The sequence below is a fragment of the Nesoenas mayeri genome (genome assembly GCF_963082525.1).
Source record: "Nesoenas mayeri genome assembly, chromosome: 2".
Lineage (NCBI taxonomy): Eukaryota > Metazoa > Chordata > Aves > Columbiformes > Columbidae > Nesoenas > Nesoenas mayeri.
Genome location: NC_137543.1, coordinates 109619850 through 109639593, shown reverse-complemented (window position 1 = coordinate 109639593; position 19744 = coordinate 109619850). Strand labels below are relative to the sequence as shown.

Below are 19744 nucleotides of genomic sequence, written 5' to 3'. Positions count from 1 at the left end.
AGTGTTGAGCATAGAGCAAAGCAGGATTTTTTGTTTGTTTGTTTTGTTCTGGGTTTTGGGGGCTTTTTGTTTGGTTGTTTTTTTGTCCTCACCGTTTTTTTCTCGGGTCATTTATTTTCTTTGCAACTTCTTGAGCAGGTGGAGAGTCATGAAAAAGCCTGATGTTCACAAACCATGAACAGTAACAAAATAGCAGCAAAGTGTCATTCCAAGCTCGCTCTGGATCTTGAGTGTAATAAATAAACTTAAATCACAATTCAGTCACAAGCAGAAGAGATTCAAAAGTTCAGTAACATAATTGACGTCAGCAAGATTTAACATTTCACGTCGTCCACACCAGTTTTCACAGCCTTGTCCAGTTAAGTTCAGATGAAAATACTCTGTACTTGCTGCTGTCTTTACTGGACTGTCTTGAAAGAAGTGTCCGAGTGACAGTTCTTTTTCCATCGAACCTCTCCTTAAGAGCTTGTGGACTTGGAAAAAAGTAATTTTCAAGTTTAGATCAGCACAGCACTTACTTTTTAGCGACGTTCCCATCTTCTGAGTGGAGCCAATTTGTTTGGGCTGAGGGCTGCTCCCTTGTTTCACACCCACCCGCCAGCCCACTGAGGCACGTTCCCGTGTATGGAGCTGCCTGATGAGCGTCGATGTTACCCCTGCTTTCAATGTCACGCTTTGCTTGCTGTGATACAGCATATTCTCTGAGAGTTTTATTGAGTAGACTTTTTGTAGGTGGGAAGAAAACATCTCTAGACTGTCTAAAAGTGGGTGTTCATGTGAGCTACGTGAAGGACACACGGTCATTTTGAGTAAGGTTAAAATGGCAAGATACGCTCAAGTGAGAAGTTTGATGTCTGCAGTGCACTTCACGCAAAAGTTTCTGATAGACCATCCTGGATAGTGCCTACCTTAAACTTTTTGGAGAAAATACTTGTCTTCTAGTGCCATCTTGTGGCTGTAGGAGAGAGAGGCAGTCTGTGTAAGTGCCTTTAAAAATCCCTTGGTTTGTTCAAAGATGTTAAACAACTAGTGTCTTATCATTTCTCATATACAAATACGGACGAAGATCCCATGTATAAAAAAGTGTGTATAGCAAGATCTTAGGGAATATTAGCAAAACAGGTACTCAATTTAGGTTTTAGCATGGTAGAAGTCCTTGCAAGTAGCAATTTTACACCTCTTAATGGTCATTGTGCATTCATGGGAGATCAGGTTCAGGTTGTGCACTTGTCTGTACATAAGCACACTCATTCAAAAGTTGGCAGGACTGGTGTTTAGAGTATGATCTTCCACAGATGCTTCAGCTTATTAATTAGATATTCCTCCACGTGCTGCACTTTGCATCACTGAAAGTGATTCCATGTTATAATCTTATTTAATGACTTCCTAAAACCATACAGGACCCGGTAAAATAGCTGGACAGTCATGCAAATTGTCTGTACGTAGCTGGATTTTTCTTTGCTGTAAAGCACTTCATAGCATCTCCTGTGCATTTAGATATATTTAAATTCCTTCCCTATTTGCAGAATCCGGGATTCCCAATCACACAAGTTTTCCAGTCAGCAGCACTTATGATACAGTGCAGTTTGCACATGTGAGACTAACGCACAGCATCTCTAGAGCCCTGTGGAAGGCCATGTAGTTCCACATGGGGCCAAGCAAAAGGCCAAAAACTTGGAAGTCTTCATTCGTTTTCTTTGACAGCTCCACACATTTGGTACACTTTTCCTATCTCCGTTTTTTGGAAGGAAGAAGGAGCCTATCACCAGATCAGTGGATAGGTGTGAGGTGGCCTGGTTTCTTCACCAGCTTTCTGAAGTGTTGTCGCTAGTTCCATAGGCTTAGGTTCTCAAATACCTTAATTTCTTTATCCTTAAAATGGAAATAATTATACTTACCGTCCTCTGAAAAAAACTTGATGGAAGGCCTGCTTATTAATATTTTTATTAAAATAACCTGAATTCTGTAGTATACATGATTTCTCAGTGTATATGTACTAAATGAAAATTATTTGTTTTGTAATAGGTGCTTATTTTTTCATTGTCCTTGATACTGAAGCAACAAACACCTCTCCTGTTTACATACTGCATTTTATCACAGAAATATTTCTTGTTGCTCTTCTTCGTAGCTGCTGTTATATGAGAGAGGCTGGATGAATAGATGGAAGCCTTCGGTTTTACATGAAGGGGAAGGAAATATAAGAAATGTAAAATGGAGAGGACACTTAATTGCTTGGGCCAATAATATGGTAAGTATTTGTCACCTCTGTTAAAAAAATACCCCTGCATTACACTGATGTTTGAAATATTTCAACATTAATTGCCAAAATATTCCATTGAAAAATGGTACATGTGAAGAATCAGGTATAAAGACATTGAATGGTAGTTTTTATATCCCATTTCTTTGTAGAAATTTCTTCTGGGGTTTCCTGCTGGCTAGTCAGTGTTCTTCATATGATTGCCTCTTCTGAAGAAATTCAGAAAAGTAGCTCTACATACCACTGTTGGGGATGGTCACTACTGTACGCTATTCTACAATTTATTGAAGCAAACAGTCTGAGGAAGGAATGACAATGTAACTCTTATTTATATAAAAAACAAAACTTCACCACTTTCCAAAAATAAAATGCAAACCTCTCTTGATTTTGTAACTTGTCTTGAAGTGACATTATACTATGTACTTCAAATACTGCAGATTATAATAAATGGTAGTAATAATTCCTTGTTTTGGTAGGCCACTAGAGAAGGTTAGACTTAGGAGAAAATAGACCCTTTTTCTCTAAGTGTAATTCACATTTTAAAGGGAAACATCACTTTCATGCTGAGAGTTGCATTTCACCTATCACTGTATATCTAATTGATGGGTCAAGGTCTGTGTTTTAAAGCTCAGCAGTGAGGGATATGTTTTTAAGTATGTATCATGTCTAAATTCCAAAGTCTTATTTTAAAATGTGGTGAAAGTACTTCTGACACAGTAGCTTTTTTCCTTCTATTGTTTTTCTCCCTTCTGAAGGGAAACGTTTATTAAAATATTTTAAAGCTATTGTTCTTTTATTCCTTTCAAAACCAGTTTTGTAGGAAATTGTTAGAGGTGGACTTTTGTTTATTTGCTGCTTTTTCGTTATTGCATTAGAATTGAAATTTCAGTGAGTGCTTGGTGGTCATAAAATTAGCTCTTTTGAAGGTTTTGTTCTTTTCAGAGCCATACAATTAAAATATATATTCTAGCTGAGTCTGCTGGGAATAGATAGGACAGTTGGGGAGAGCCATCCCTAGAGATGATGTGCCACATCAGAACACAGAATACTAATAAAATGTTGAGAGCCATCTGTCAGAGACAAAAAGGCATGGTCAGGGCCTATCTTTCAATGAAAAATGAAATGACACTTGCCCTCCAAAAGATTAATATATTTGGTTATTGGCCTTTCCTCTCCCCCTTTACCTTTTTAAAAATTTCTCCATCATCTAGCAATGTTTTGCATTCCATTTTTGTTTTGTTTTTTTCTTTCTGTTGAAGTCAGAGAAAATCTTTTCTACCCTTGCTTGTTACTGTCTGTGCATGACTACCAAGTTTTTTTATTTTCTTATGCCTTTTTTTTTGGTACAATGAATGTGAGCTTGTTAGACATTAGATATTCTGAGGTGGGCTTCAGGTTAATTAGGCAAGACTTAATTCTGCTTGTCAGATGCTCAAGTAGCCCATGGTTGGTGCTGTATCAGCCCTTCTTCTTCCTCCATGGCCAAGACTGTAAGTTTTACAAACTGAGACACCCGGGGACCAAATCCTTAGAGACATTAGGCTGCTTAATTCCCGTTTGAACAGTTTTAAGGCTCCTTCATGATAGGAAGTTAACTCTAAGTCCTTTTGGTTCATGGTGCAAATGGCGTACATTTAACTATAGAAGATCCTATGCTAGTGGTTTGAAAGGCGCTTTAAACGTAAGCTAGTCTATCCCGTATAGGATTTGCCATCTTGTAGAAAAACAGAAGGTGTGATATAGGTCACTTTTATCTGAAAATCATCCTTGAAGACCAAGTGGTGAGATTAATAAAATACAACTTTACTAAAGCGCAGTTCAAGCAAGATCACAAATTTTATCAGGTGATCTTAGAAAGGACAAGGCGTAACCTCCTTGTTTATGTTACCCAGAGATCTGGGGTTTCTACCTTGCAGATGCTGTGTGCAAGTATTTTTCTGAAACTTTGTTGATTATTAACCTGAGAGATGCCAATAGAAGTGTGTTCCATGCTTAGAGCTCTTCACTGACAAAGATTGTGTGGAAAACAAAACAAAGCAAAGCAGCACCTGCCACCATACCACTTACTTCTCTTTCTGATTTATAACAAAACAAAAGGCAAAATCTGGCTTAGACCATGACCTCCCATGTTTAGACTCTTTCACTTAAAAACAGTTGTATCTGTACAGCTGGGGACATAGAAACTCACAGTGGGGAAGGAACAGAAACGGGCACAGGAATCTTTTAAATCAGTTTTGTTTTGTCACTAGAAAAATCCTAACATGGAATGGCATCCTGGACGCTGACCTTTCAAGGTCTCTTCCATCCCCTTTTCTGTGACCGTGAGAGTTGTTTTTTTCTGCTCACTGAGCTTAAAGGAAATACCTACTAAAATGCTTTGTTTTATGTTGGGGACTTTTGTTTTTAAATCACTAAGACCAAGTCATTACTTAACATGAAATTAATCTCCATTTTGCTATTGGAAAGGTTATAGCTCACCTTTTCTAAATGGCACTGAAAAATCTGATTAATAGCTCTTTTTTTTTTTTTTTTCCTTCCCTCTTTCAAATTACTTTAATCTTCCTTTCTTTAAACTTGTTGTTCTGTTAGTTTAGGAGATTTCCTGAGGAGGCAGTGAAAAATCACAGCGTACAGAACCAAGCATCGTTTAAATACGCTTGCTTTTTGTTTTTAATGTAAGAGTAGAAATGCATTTCTGGAGAAGTACAGATTGGCTTCATTTATCTTAATGAGCTCTTGCTTCACATCTTTTCTTTTTCCAAGGTGGAAATTTCTGCTTCTTCCAGGGTCTGTTGTGGAAGAGTTGGGATTTTTTCGTTTCTCCAGTAGTAGCACCAGCTCAGCCAGTTGAAACTGGTTCATGACTGGAGTTGCTAATCTGTCACTCATTCACTTATTATATTTTTTCATTTGGCATGCGAATTTAAAATATCTAATTTACTCTTATCCTTTCCTTCTGTTGCCTCCTGGGTTAGATGGCTCTTCATATCGACAGCTTTTTCTGATGGCATATTTAGCCCAGCCCTGAAACTTATGCCATAAACTGCTATCCCTGCCTTAGCATACAAAATACTCTGGGATGTGGTGAGTAGGAGTTTGTCATACTGAATAAAGTTCTCTTGTATTTTAACTTTCAGGGCGTGAAGATACTTGACATGATCTCCAAGCAAAGAATTACCAATGTGCCTCGAGACGACATAAGCCTTCGCCCAGATATGTATCCCTGCAGCCTTTGCTGGAAGGATAATTTAACGCTGATTATTGGCTGGGGAAATTCAGTAAAGGTGCAATTACCTGTCTTTGTAATAAATGCTTGCTGTTATCACAGACAAACAGAGGATTATTTCTGAAAAAGCAAAGACAATCGAAAAAAATAGAATTTGGTTTGACTACAGTGTGCAGAACTCCCGCTGCCATAGAAATGTCATTGAACTGACCCTCATGAGGAGGAGGAGTGATAGACACCCAGCGGTCAGACAGATCTCTGTGTGTGAGCACGCAGCGAATGTAATCCTCAGGGACACTTCTCTGTGCCTTGGAGAGATTTCCTCTTTTGAAAGCTCTTAGTGGGCTGTTGAATTCATTTCTTTTGATTAGCATTAAGGAAGAAAACTTACTATGAGGTATTCTTGGAGGGGATTGTTTTTGGGGCTGAGGAGGTTGTGACTGCTAAAACAGCCATATGATTTTGGTCAGCTGTGGGGAAAAAAAAACTTAGGGGGGGGTGTGGGGGTGTGGAGAGACAGATTGCTTGGGGTTTTGTTCTGCTTTCAGTAGGGAACTGACGTGTGGAACTCGTGTGCTGCAGACTGCCTATGATTTGCTCAGACCAGTACCTGACATGAGTTTGTTACAAGCCTGTTAGCTGTTATCTAATAACAGACTGCTACATCACTGCACAGTGGGAAATTAAAAGTACTTGGTAGGAGTAGATGGAAAGGGAGGATAAAGTGGGGTAGGTGAAGCGTAAAAAGCTTTTGGAGCATCAAACTTGGAGTTTTATAAATGAGGAGGCCTGTCATGAGGTTGGCATCTGTCTTCCCCCTTGTATTGTGCATGCTTCACAACATTTGGGTATTTGCATTTCTTTATATGTACATATTCCCCTCCTGTTATTGGGAGTCGCAACAGCGTATTCTGACTGAAGTTGTAAGGTAATGAGATGCAAAGTGTGGGAAGATACCATAACCAAACTTACATATATGCTACTATGAAGAAATCCTAGTGGGCAAATGTTTTCAGCTTTCTCTCTTGTGGTCCATTTTCCTTCTCCTCTCTCAGCATACTTATAAGGCTGTGGGCTACAGCTCTAACTTTGTGGTCCGGTTCTCTTCTTCAGTGATGCATCCTCACAGTGTTTTTCAAAATACAGAAATACATGTCCAAGAATGCCTCAGTAAGAAAAAGCATTTCTGTGAAAAGTTAGTTTAATTTTAGGACTTCATAGTAATGATCCGAATCTTTGTTTCCTAGATTTGCTCAGTAAAAGAACGGCATGCCAGTGAAATGCGTGACCTTCCAAATCGCTATGTGGAAATAGGTATGATTGTATGAATGTGCTCTCTTTCAAAATTGTATAAGCTTTAAAGGTCTGTTTTCACATTGTAGCCTGAAAAAAACTGTTACAGTTCAGAGGCAACGTTTAGTCATAACATAAATGTCTCCTCATTTGTAGTTGATGAGGTTGTCGTAAAGTCCTCCTGCACAGGATTTTTCTTTTTCTTCATAGAGACTCTTAAATTCTGTGATCATCTAAAATTAGAGATCTTTTTTTAAACAGTGGATGTCTTAACTTTCTCTTCACACAGACTCCCACAGAGAAGTTAGTTTTTCATCTTGGTTAAATGACTATCAGTGTAGTAGCAAGGAGAAAACAGATGCTACTTTATGTGTTGTTTAGCTACACTGCTCATATCTTTTTTTTTTTTTCCCTCTTTTTACACATCTCTTTGGTATAGTGATGGAAAATTATTTGAATTTCTTTCTGTTGCCTTTTTTACTTCTGCATTTTAAGTTTTCCTTTGCTTTCTTATTTGTCTAGCTTAGGCAATGTGAATACATTTCATTATTGCTGATTAATGGAAAAGGTCTTGAAAAAAAAGTGTCTATTAAGTAAAGCATAAAGCAGAACTAAAGGAAATTTGGAGGGGAAGAGGAGACATAAACAAAAAGTCACAACTGTCCCAGAAACTTCTTCTGGAGAATATATAATAAATATATCTGAAGAGGTAGTACTGCTGGGATGATAAACAGACCCTCAAATCATGATTGGACAACAGTTTGTAAACTTTGGTGCATCCTGGGCTTGACTATAATGACATGACTTTATAGAGAAGAGTGTACATGCAAGATCCTGACTCATGTCAGATTAGAATGGTGCGTGGCGTAGGTGTATATTGGCTTTCTGATTTCAGGAAAAACAAAATGTTTTACAATAGCTTCTGAAAATAAACTAGGAGACTTGTTAAACTCTATAGGAACTGTGCATACTGAGAGGCAGTGGCATGCCTGACATTAACCAAGACCTGAAAGCTATTTGTTATTTAAGAATACATGGTCCCAACAGAATAATCAACTGTGGATTCTAGGATATTTGAGAGAATTTTGTCAGGAAGTTCAACTTTAAGTTTTAGCCTCAGATCTTTCCTGTACCTATAAGTAGCTTTTAGAAAATAATTAAATGGGGCTGTTTACATAGTGATAAGTGAACAGAGGCAACTTCTACTTCAGCTATAATGTGTCTCCCTGGAGGAAGCTAATCTTACATGACTGTCTATTGGAACGTCATTAAAAGATAATTAAAAAAAAAAAAGCTGTCATCAAACTACTTAAGTGCAGACCTGAAGATTAGAGATTTTTGTGGAAGTAACTTTTTCATCTTACAATTTTTAGCCTAAAATCTTCTCTGTATTCTTCAGGACTGGCATTCTATCTCACTTAACCTGTTAACAATATGCTTGAGATTTTTCTTTCTAGTTTCAGGTCAAAGCACTGGAACAGCTCTGCCAAATGCTGTCAGCAGCACTCATTGAAACGTGGGTATTAGATTAGGAGGAAAAAGAGAGAGACATTATTTGTTCAAGTCTCAATATAAATTACAATAGCTTTTGATGTAGTTACATAGAAGGTCTTGAGAGCTGTGTGTCATGCCATAGCATCTATTTCAATATTATTTCAACTTTACTTTTCAGTGGCATAGCTGCAAGGTCTGATATTAATGGGCAAGACCAGCAACCAGCATAGTTTTCTGCAAGACCGCTAATACCTTGAGTGGCTACATAAGTTGATACGCTTTCATAATGTAAAGAATTTATACAAGGCGTATATCCTGAATATCCTTCAGTGGCAGGATAGCTGAATACCCTTCAGATGTTTTGACCCATAACATCTTGACAACATACTTATGAAAAATGAAACCCACGTCACAGTGTAAATTTTGTCATGTTTAGTGGTGTGGGTTTTGTTTTGTTTTATTTTTACCTCTTGCTTTTACAATTTTGCACCTGGAATGAAAACCAGAATTGGAATAGGAGACTTCATACTTCCTTCTCTGCTCATCAGGGCAATACATACGAAGTCTATGATAACACAGTGTTTTCTCATGTTTCAGCAGTTTCAGATTTATGCTCTTTTAGAGCCATTCTGAGGGCCTCAAAATTTCCACAATAGTATGACGGTAAACTGTGATGGCATTAGTAGAATCATAAATGTTTCTCCAGTGGTTTGCAGCCCAGTGAATGCAAAAACAGAGCATTTCCTGCACTGTACATAGGATCCTGTGTGACAAAGTTCTCTTCGTCTTCTGATTCTGTCTTGACACATAGCTATATTTACTCTGAGGCAGGAAATAAATACAGTGTCTACCATGATGCCAAACCACATAGCCCGTAATGTGGGAAAGTAACACCACTGAACTGTTGTAGCTGTTCTATTTTAAATAAGGTGATGCTGTGATTACCTGTAAGAGAAATTAGATCAATTACACGGGTCTATTGCATTGAGATCTGCATGGCATTGCTAATTTTATTTACATCTTTCAGTATATTAGTGGTGCTTTTCTTCAGTAATCTTTTCCAGTGTCTTTGGTTATGTGTTACAGTTCATTGCCTCTGTGGGTCTTCATTTGGTGCCGAAGATAAACTCCAGTGAAATGTTTCTATTTAGGTTTAAATGTATGTTAGCTGAGCAGATCCTATCAGTTTAGCTCTGTCAGCTACCGCTGTGAAGTAGTATATTGATTAGAAAGTATTGGTATTGAATTACAGGCTTAACATGGACTAAATGCTGTTGTGATCCTTCTTAAAGAGCGCTTGACCTCTGTGCTCGCTCCTGATGCGTGTACAAAAGCTGTAATGCTGGACAACTTCTGGTCTGAACAGGGAAACCCTCCTCAGCTGGAACCTGTGAGAAGGCAGGTTGCTAAAGAACTAATTAGCACTTTGCAGTTAATATGATGCCTTTTCAAAGCGAAAGGGGGCATCTGCTCTTCAATGGCCTTGTCAAGTAGCTCAGGATTTTATATACTTGTATGGAAAAGTACTTTATCTCTGCCTCAGTTACTCAAGTTGTTCTTGATAGTGGAAGATAGAGATTAGCACTGGAAGTCAGTAAAAGACTTGAAGTCAATTAGAGACTTCCTATTCAATTTATTTTAGCCCAAATTTTATCTGAGGAATCTCAGCTGAATTCCAGGTGCCACGCAGCCAGCAATACTTCTTGAGCATTTATCTCCCTTCATTCCTCCAGATTCCCCACAAGGTAGGATTCTGGTTTAAAAATTAGGTGTTTTGTAGATACACTTGCAACAACACATCTGTATGTTTTGTAAAGGAATAGCTGTATAACTGCATAGTAAATTACCACTAAGTATTGAGATTGCACATTTTTATCTGAAAAGACAACATGGGAATATTTATTTTTGGTTTGTAAAGTGAGATACTGGGATCTACCATACCAGCATTTTTCTCTTTATATAGACAGAACTCAAAGCTTAATTAATTAATGTGATGAGCAGGAAATTAACTGTGACTAAATGTCATCAAATCTATGTGCTGATTTATGCAAACATTTAATTGAAACAGGTCTGCTGCACTCTGAGAAGCAAATTGCCAAAAAAAAAGGGAGAGAGGGCCGGCAGAAGGAAAATACCCATCCCATTTATATAGTTGATTCTACTTCTGCTCATCTTGATTTGCCACAATCCAAACTGATCACTTCTACATTTCTTGATAACATTAGTCAAGATTATCAGACTCCTGAGTGTTTTCCATATTGGTTAACAAGTTTTTTTCTCAGTTCAATGTGTAATGGGAAAATGAGTTTTTCAGAAAATCAACCTTGAAGCTTTGAAACTCAAGCTTCTGACTTTCCAGTTGCCATCAAGGATTCCATGGGATTTCCATAAAGGTTGTGTGTCTGTAGCTAGAGGGTTGTACAGGCAGTTGCCATATTTCTGAAGGTTATTGCTGTGTGAGGTGGAAGATGATTTCAGCACCATGGTACCACTTCTGTTTCACACAACCTTACTGCAGTTAAAGCAGCAAATTGTAACGCTGCTTACAGTACACAAGACATTTTTCTAATATAATTGAAAGAGTAGACCTCACCAGACTGATCATTACTGGCCTGATGAGGTAGTGGGCTTTTTTCCTGATGTTTCTGATTAGTGTGATACTGTAATTGAGAGAAATTGTTGTGGTAGCAAAATGTCTTGCTCGTTTTCATTCTGTGCTGGTAGCAAGTTGTAAGGCAACAGCTTTTAGTGACAGAGGCTTTACAGAGTTTAGATTTTAAGCCTAGCTTGCTGGTTCAGCTTCTTCCTAACTTTCCCAAAAGACAATATCGAAACCTTGGCCCAATTGGAATCAACAGCAAAAACCTCTGACTGTAACCAGAATTTCACTCTATATAAATTTTCAGTGGAAAAGCAGGGACAGTTTTTTGAGATTTGATTAAACAAAATAGACTTCTTTTGGTTTCAGTCTGTCGCATGTGTGTGGATCTTTAAATTCCATAGGAAGTTGCTTTATAGAGTTTGGGTAAATAATGTAGCATGTATTGTCTTATTTCTGTAGTGTGGTGTATTTCATAGATTTCATTTGATGAACAATAAAAAAAGATTCGCAGGGTTTTTTTTTCCTTCCTGGTAATTTGTTTGACAGCCCTACGTAGATGCTGAATGTAGAATAGATCCACTGTCAGCATATCTTCCATCTTCTCTTATGACAGGCGTAAACATGTATGACACATGGCCATATCTTGGTCATTCCAATTTCCTTCAATACTACGTTTGTTTTAATTGTTTTGGATCCTTTTCAAATTAACAGCATTTCTGATTGCCTCTGTGTTGGCTTTTTTTTTTCCCCCCTTGATCACAACAAAGTGTCCAGAGAGTAAGTCAAATTAACCTATTGGTATTCTGTGCAGCTATAACTTCTATAGTTTTTTTCAGTAAGACTTTTTTGATTAGCTACATCAAAGGTTTTTATCAGGTCAAGAAGCACTGTCTAAGCCAGCTATTCTTTGTTCAAGGCTGTAGCAGCAGAGCTGGAGCATTGTGTTTCAACAAGGCCTCTTGAGGAGGATGAGCTGAGACAAAGCTGAAAGTGAAACCAAGGAAACTAAACTCCATTTAAAAAGAAAACTTGAAGTGGTGATTTTTGTTTATTTTTTGTTTTGCAGAACATTACTGCTGCTTGATCCTAAATACACCATTAAGTGGACATTACAAACATTTTTCAGTAGCAAAAGAACTGAAGTTCCAGTGGAAGTCAAAGAAACTCACATGTTTTTTAAAAACTGTGCCCATAATCTTTATAAATGTACTATCCACCACGCTGTTTTCCTCTCCAAATTCAAACTGCAATGTTTTATATGCCTTTGAGAGCCTTCTCTTGTCACTTTTTAAAGCTGAAATTTTCTTTGCTTATCCTTCTTGCCATCATTATGGATTTGACTTTTTCTTTTTCGTGTTTTTCCTCCTGCATTCCCATATTGTTTTAAAAATTGTTTTAAATTTTAGACTGGGCATAAGATATATTATGTAGATGTTTCTGACATGGTTTGTCATCACTCAGAGCAGCACAGTCAAAGTAATCTCATCAGTCTTGCAGGCTAGAACAAAGTAGCAAAGGATTTACAAAAGTGAACCTATTCTTTCCTGGAATGGATAGAGTGCTCTACCCTTGTGTAGTATTTTGGACTCCCAGTGATGTTGAAGTGTCAGCAGTAATTAAGAGAAAAACTGTATTTGCTTATTCACTGAGAGACAGGTGTCAAAACTGTACTTTACTCAGTATTTTTTTCTCCTTTAGCAGGAGGATGATTGTTTCTCCTATTCCTTCTTGTTACCTTAGCTAAAGAAAATTAGCTTTATTTTTAGTGTCATTATGCTGCATTTTCTGTTTGCTTTGCTAAAATAATTAGTAACCATTTCAGTAAATAGTAGATATTAGTAATGTAGCGTGCCAAGCAGAAAGCAAGGAAGCTTTTGTTTCCTATGTACACTTAGATTCTCGTAAAACCATGTTTCAGAAGAAAATTATGACACATCTGATATTTTCATAAAAGCTTATATGTATAATGTTTTCTAATATGAGCACTTAGATGATTCCTGTTTAGGGCCTCGTGAGACAGGAGCCCACAAAAAGGGCTTCCCAGATGTTGAATGCTTGCACTGCAAATCCAGCAGAATAAAACAAAAGGGCTATTTCTGTGACAGGGGTCTGCTGTAATGAAACTTTTTGTAAATACGGTTCAGCTCTCTTTTTCTTTCTCAAGATAGTTGTCATGTAACTATCTCAATTTCAAGACCAGTTTTAGGAAATTACATTTTCAGTTCCATCAACAAGAAAAGGGGCTGTTTAACCATATGTTTTCTTTGCAATTAGGGTAACTGTAAATCTTCCTGTGATGTTTAAAATCATGATAAATAAATGATGGTCTTTGTGTTTTCATATATCATAGCAGTAGGTGTAGCAGGTGTGATTCTGTTATGGCCACGTGACTTTCTGTGAATATGCAAACCCATGAAGATGTACTATTTATTGCCTGTTTTATTGAGTTTGGGTTTGCTTTCTTTTTTTTAATATGATTACTGAAAATCAGGCTGACCATTCATTTCAAATATTTCATCTCTAGCATGTCCTGGAGCATAAACACTTCTTCTTGCAAGCTTTAATGGAATTTAATCTGTTAAATGTAATTTTTCATCTTGCTGATCCAACTGGGAAGTCTGTAGGTTCTTTATATGTATTGAGTCATCATTTCTCTGAAGTGCTACTGCATGCTTTTGATTGCTGCTGAAAATCAGTTGTGTGTTTTTTCTTAGGGAGTAGTTCATACACAGTCATTTATTTAACAGTTTGTTCTTTTCTGTGTTTCAGTTTTCCAGTTCGACACAGAATTCTATATCAGTGGACTTGCACCTCTGTGCGACCAGCTTGTTATACTTTCATACGTAAAGGAGATTTCTGAAAAAACGGTAATTGTTAGAGTTTCTTCACAGCAGTAAACTGTCCCTGTGAGTTGGGCCTTTAAACTGGTCATGCAGATCTGATTATCTGTGGAAAAATGTGTAGTCTGCTGGTAGTGAACAGTGCTTGAAACTTCTCTGACCTGTAAAATAAGGTCAGTGGAGACAATGGTGAAGACTAACGTACTTAGCTTTCAGAAGTCCTGTCTGGCTACCTTTCTTTCTTGCAGGAGGCAGAGAAGGTCTCTAGATCATCCTTTTCTCTCCTTTATCCTTCCTTTCCCCCCCACCCCATCTCTCTTTTTCTCTCCTCTTTTCTTTCTGCTATTTCTTCACCACACCAGAAGACACAAAGAATCTTTTTGAGCCACAAGAGAAGCTTGCTGACACTGCATCCTAGAAGAACTGAGTAGTGAAGTTGATCAACTCAAGCAATAAAAGTCACTGTGGCGGGGGTGGGATGCGCGATCGTGAGCAAGTGGCATCATTGCCTCCCTTGCTTCTAAGACCTTTAGTTGTGTACACCCAGATACATGTGTAGATAGGTAGAAATTAGAATTCATGTCAGCCGCTTTTACTGCACGCGGGTGAGTGCCATGTCTGTCTCCGACATTTATTTCATATTGCCAAATAAAAGGCGAGGCAGTGGAGGAAATCCTTGAAGTTGCGGTGTGAGAATGGCAGATGCTCTTGATCATCTCTTTGATAGTACGGCTGCATTAGACAACCATCACCATAGTAACCTTAAGCAACTGGGTGCACAAGTTGCTAGGCAATGCAATGCTGTGGGTTCAAACAAACGCTCGAGCCTGCTGAAATCAATAGTGTTAGCTTCTAGCTCTGCTGCAGGATGTCAGATTATTATTTCTTTATTTATATTAGGGAGAAAAATAATGTCACAGCAGTTTTTCCCAAGAGAGCCAGTACAGTAGTCCTTTAGCAAAGGAGAGGCGGTGGAAGGAAAGGAGGCAAACAAATGGGAAAAGGAAGGGAGAGGAAAAGGTGGGTAGAAATGCTCAGGAGCGAGGAAACTGGGAAGCTGCTGTTAATGAAGTAGTAGCATGGGAAAGGAGTGTAGAATAAAGGAGGTAGTGACTGATAGAGGTTAAAGTCATTCTAACTGCTTCGGGAAAGAAAGATGATAAGAGAATTTCAGGTGATATAATGGTAACTGAACATAGGAAAGAGTTTTTTTTTTTTCATGTATTTGCTTTTAGCCTTTTAAAGAAACTCTGAATGCTGACCTTTGATGACTTCTCAGTTCTCTGGGTAACTCTAGCAAGAAAGCAAAAGTACTCTCCTCCCCGTCACTGTGTCTGTGCCCTGGTGTGGTAGGAACCCCTCTGTCAGTGTCTTGGCTCCATGGAGCCTGACCTGCCTGAGCTTGCAGCAGAAGTGCTGCTCCCTACAAATGCTCTTGGGTTGTGAGGAACACTGCTGTTCCTATGCTTAATTTCATAGCTTTCAAATGACAGCTTCTACTTGTTACAAATTGGATCAAAATTCAACTCATGGCTTGCTTTGATTTTTTATTTTTTTTTTTTTACGTCTACCAAAACAGGTAAGTTGAGGTAAGACTGGAATGGTACTGCTGCTGAATGAGTAGGCTAGAGCTGTGTAAGTCCAGTTTGTATGTCTCCTTGCTTTTTCATTCTCTATTTTGTTATAATTCACAGCCAGAAGTAGAAAATAAAGGATTGTCTTGGACCTTAATTAAAAATACACCTAGATGAAGACAACTGTTTTCCTTGGATAGAAGATGAAAATCCATGATGTCATCTTACTATAAGCACCTACATTGCACTCAAAAGTTCATCTTATTCTAAGATCACCAGCACAGCAAGGGTTATAGATTATTGTCAGGTTATTTTTTTCCCCTATTCTACTGGACACTTCAAAGTGCAAACTTAAGCACCAGCTAAAAAAGAAAAAGTTCATCTTGCTACCAGAATATCATTGATTCATAGAGCTTTTGTCCTTTGAGGCCTGAGCCCAGCTGGGAACACGTCTTAAATTGTTCTGTTGCTTGCTGAATGCAATGGTTGATGATCATCTGTGATAGCCCTGAAAGTTTCTGTGACCAAGAGCAGAAAAACAGTGAGGAAACTCCTTCTCTGTGCTGATCTGTTCAAGGGAAGCAAGCTGAGAGTAGGAATAACTTTGTGTTTCAGACGTGATTACAGCTACTTTGTGGAGGACAACTTTTCAGCTTGTGTGGTTTGCAATTGAGTACCCAGTGCAAAGTACTGGACCTTTGGAAATGTTTCCAGCTGTTGAATTTCAGCCTTGTTTGTAGATGACCATCAGTTGACATTGCGAAGGTAAATCATGTAGGATGCAACTAAGATGTTTGCATTTTTCTAGGAAGTGGAGTGTTGTGCAAGGCCTAGACTGGATATTGTACAACCCCTACCTGAGTCTTGTGAAGAGATCTCTTCTGATGCACTAACAGTACGAGGATTTCAGGAAAATGAATGCAGAGATTATCATTTAGGTAGGTGTTCTTAATATTATTTTGTTTTCATAACTTCGTTTAAAAAAGACTTGATTTGGGAGCACTCAGCCTCTTTTTTGTTTTTTATGTCTTCTCCTTGAATAACTGTCTATAACTGCTTATGGCACCAAAGTTTAAATTGGAAATCCACAAGAACGAGTCACATGAAAGAAAACAAATGTGCATTTTTAAACATCATGATTTGTAATGCCATCTATTTAGTCAGACATACTGGGGAAGGCGGAAATACATATCTCATGTAATGTCCAGTATTGTGGAAGGCAGTATCTTTGGAGATGTATTCAGCATGTGATCCATAGGAGCTCCTGTGTCTCTTCGGTCACAAATGGCTTCAGTGAAATGAGTGATACAGTATCTGGAAAAGCCGCTCTGGAGCCAAAGATGGAATAAATGTCATTTCAACAGTTAGATGCACCTGAGTCAACTTAAAAGGGGCTCACTGATATTTAGCTTCCCTGTATTGAAGCTGTTGGCATATAACAGACTCCAGAATGGTAAAATGTAATTAATAGAATTTGGCAAGTTCAGCCTAGAAGATAGCTTTAATTATGTAACCGACAGGGAGATTAAACCCTGGCGCAATACATAACAGAGTCTTTTAAATAAGATGGATAGTTTTCTGATATATGTGTTGTAGTTCAGAAAGATACATGGCAAAGCTGATGCAGAATTCCTTGGTGAAGATTATATGGCCAGTGTTATACAGAAACATTCCTTCTGGCTTTTAAAATCCATGAATCTGATTTTTAAGCATTTTCTCTGGCAGCACACTTCAAATCACAGGCTTGGCAGTCATCTTTGTGTACATCAATGCCCTTAAGCCACTAGAAATATAGTGCATCTCCTCCTGATCTCCAAAACATCTCTGCTACTATCAATAGAATTGGGATTTCTTTATACCTGTCCCTAAGCAGAACATTGGTCCCCACAGTTTTACTTCTATGCTTAGTGAATATTCCAGTTCCTCTGACAAATCTCAATTTCTTGGATGGCTTTAAAACAAGCATTATTTTGTGGATTGTGTATCGGTTCAGGGAGCGTATTTGTATGCATGCATAGATAGAGTTAAAGGATGGGGGATGGTTTTCTTTCCTGTACCTACAAAATATTGATGGTGTTTCTTCATGGTTTCTGTGGAAATAACTATTCTGAACAGTCATCTTCTGTGTTTGATTTTACCTTTATGTACATTTTTACTTTGAGCTTACTCAAAAATAAAGGCTTATGGTATAAGCAAATGCATTATACATATAACCTTAACTTATAGCATTGCAAATGCATTGCTGTAATGATGTGCTGTGTCCCCAGGGGTTATGGCATCTATCATTCATGCTTTTGATGGCCTTGACCTTGATGCGGAGGATAAGTTTATTGCAGGCTATGTAGTGTAATAGTCCTCTAAAAGTATAATAATGTGTTCTAAACCATCATAAAGTTTACACATAGTGGATGAATCAGAATTTGCAATAAGCTGTAGTGATTTTTTTTGAAAGCTGTTTTGCCATTTAAACAACTTTTAATTTATTGGAGAATTCAGCTTCCCAAACATGCATGTTCTGCAGGAGTAGCCGTGCTGTCTTCCTTTCATCTCTTCCTTTTAAATTCCCCTCAAGGGTGTACTAAAAAGCAGGGCTTTACTTAAGGAAAATATAATAATAATAAAACTGTGTATGCATTTGCAGAATATTCGGAGGGTGAATCACTTTTCTATATCATCAGCCCAAGAGATGTGGTCGTGGCTAAAGAGCGGGACCAAGATGACCACATTGACTGGCTTCTTGAAAAGAAGAAATACGAAGTAATTTTTACAACATTCTTTCCTTCAGGCTTTCCTGGTTTGGAGGTTGGGGTGGGATTATGAACTTTCCTAGGTCATCTGGATTGCGTGGTTTTTGTTCCTACAGTCATTGACTAGATGCTTGTAAAGGGTAGGAGTTGACTACACATCTCTCAGTCTCTCTGGAGAGTTTGTCTTCCTGCTGAAACAACTGGTTTGAATTGCACCCAAGTGAGGCAGCTGAATTAGATGCTGTGAATACTGCTCTCAGCATCAGATATGAAATGTATTAGCTGTCACTGAAAATTATTAAAGCTGGTTTTTGGCTTTAAAGCAGCAGAACAGTTAACTTATGAGGTGTGTGCTTATTTTTCTAGATTTATTCCGACTAAAGAGGGAAGAGAAATGGACTTGGTGGGGGATATTAGATTTTTCCCATTCTATATCGCTTCCACTATAGAATGAAAAGGTTGCGTTGGAGTACTGTGCATTGTTCTGTGTTGCTTACTTTCAGTGTGAAGCTTTTAAATAATATGGGCTTGGACTGTAGGTATTGGTGCCAAAAGTAGTGTTACTCACAAAAAAAAGCAGGACCATTGTTAAAACACAAGGGTATACAGCACCCTTGGAAAACAGCTCAGCATTTGTTTGCATAAATATTGGTGTGTTTAAGCATGTATGTCTAAATACTTAAGACAATAATAAATTCTTACAGACAATATCAACATGCAGCCAGTGTTCTGGATTCTAATGTCTTGCAGTTAATGACTTAGAACTCCTGTTATGGTGCATAAAGTAACTTGCAAATTCTTATTTATTTGCTATTTGTTGGATGCCTATTATAAGAAAAAAAAAGTGGGAAAGCCATTCAGCATGTATTCCTTTTGTTACTGCAATCATTATATTCCTCATGCATATTTGTTTAAATCCTTGTGGATGCTTTTGCATCTGAATAGCAAACTCGTATGATGAGTGCAGTTTTGCAGTTTATGTAAATCGCAGCATTTTGTCCCTGAAGACTCCAGTAATTTGCAAGTGACAGCTGTGTTTGTGCCTTTGTGAAAGCCATCCAAGGTAGGAGATGGCTTGTGTGTTATGATGGAAGTTAAAGGTTTCATTTTGTTTGTAAAAGTGCCAGCTTTGTTTCTGTACATTTGAAAGAAGTAGAGGAGCAGCAAATGAGACTGAAATATGAATCATTCTGACTGGAGAAGACTTTTGGGCTGGGGAAGTGAAAGGCAGCCTTCCCCCACCCCCTTTCCTGATGAGTTCTTTCACAGGTTTTGGTAGCAAAGGGTTCTTACTTGAAAATGATCCAATGCGATTGCATTGTCGGTTTCGTTGTAATCTTGCGATTTGATCCTAGTATAGTAATGTGGAGTGAACCCAGATGGAAACAAAACTAGTTTTCTCTTTGGTTGACTGCTTTTGTTTGAGTATGAATTGAAAGCTGTTCATCCAACCATGGCATTAAAAATTCTAGTGCTTCAAACACCCTGCTCTGAAAAATAGTTGATTTATGCAGTTCTAGAGCTTTCTGTATTGAAAGATTGTGTATTTGACTAGTATCTCTGTTTTCTACTTTTTGAATATAGGAAGCTTTGATGGCAGCTGAGATCAGTCAGAAAACCATAAAAAAGCACAAGATTTTGGTAAGTCTCAAAACTTCAATTCAAAACAAAATATCTGATTTTTATAGAATACTGTGAAATGCTACAAATA

General features: G+C 37.9%; 1 protein-coding gene across 1 annotated transcript in view; it reads left to right on the top strand.

The window, feature by feature from the left end:
• The window catches only part of VPS41 (VPS41 subunit of HOPS complex), a 104039-nt gene that overhangs the window by 55098 nt on the left and 29197 nt on the right, over positions 1 to 19744 (top strand). Inside the window, exons 8-14 of the mRNA XM_080339903.1 lie at positions 2129 to 2248; positions 5395 to 5541; positions 6731 to 6797; positions 13642 to 13739; positions 16095 to 16224; positions 17928 to 18043; positions 19618 to 19674. Coding sequence (XP_080196029.1) covers positions 2129 to 2248; positions 5395 to 5541; positions 6731 to 6797; positions 13642 to 13739; positions 16095 to 16224; positions 17928 to 18043; positions 19618 to 19674 — 735 coding nt within the window. The remainder of the gene's footprint in view (positions 1 to 2128; positions 2249 to 5394; positions 5542 to 6730; positions 6798 to 13641; positions 13740 to 16094; positions 16225 to 17927; positions 18044 to 19617; positions 19675 to 19744) is intronic.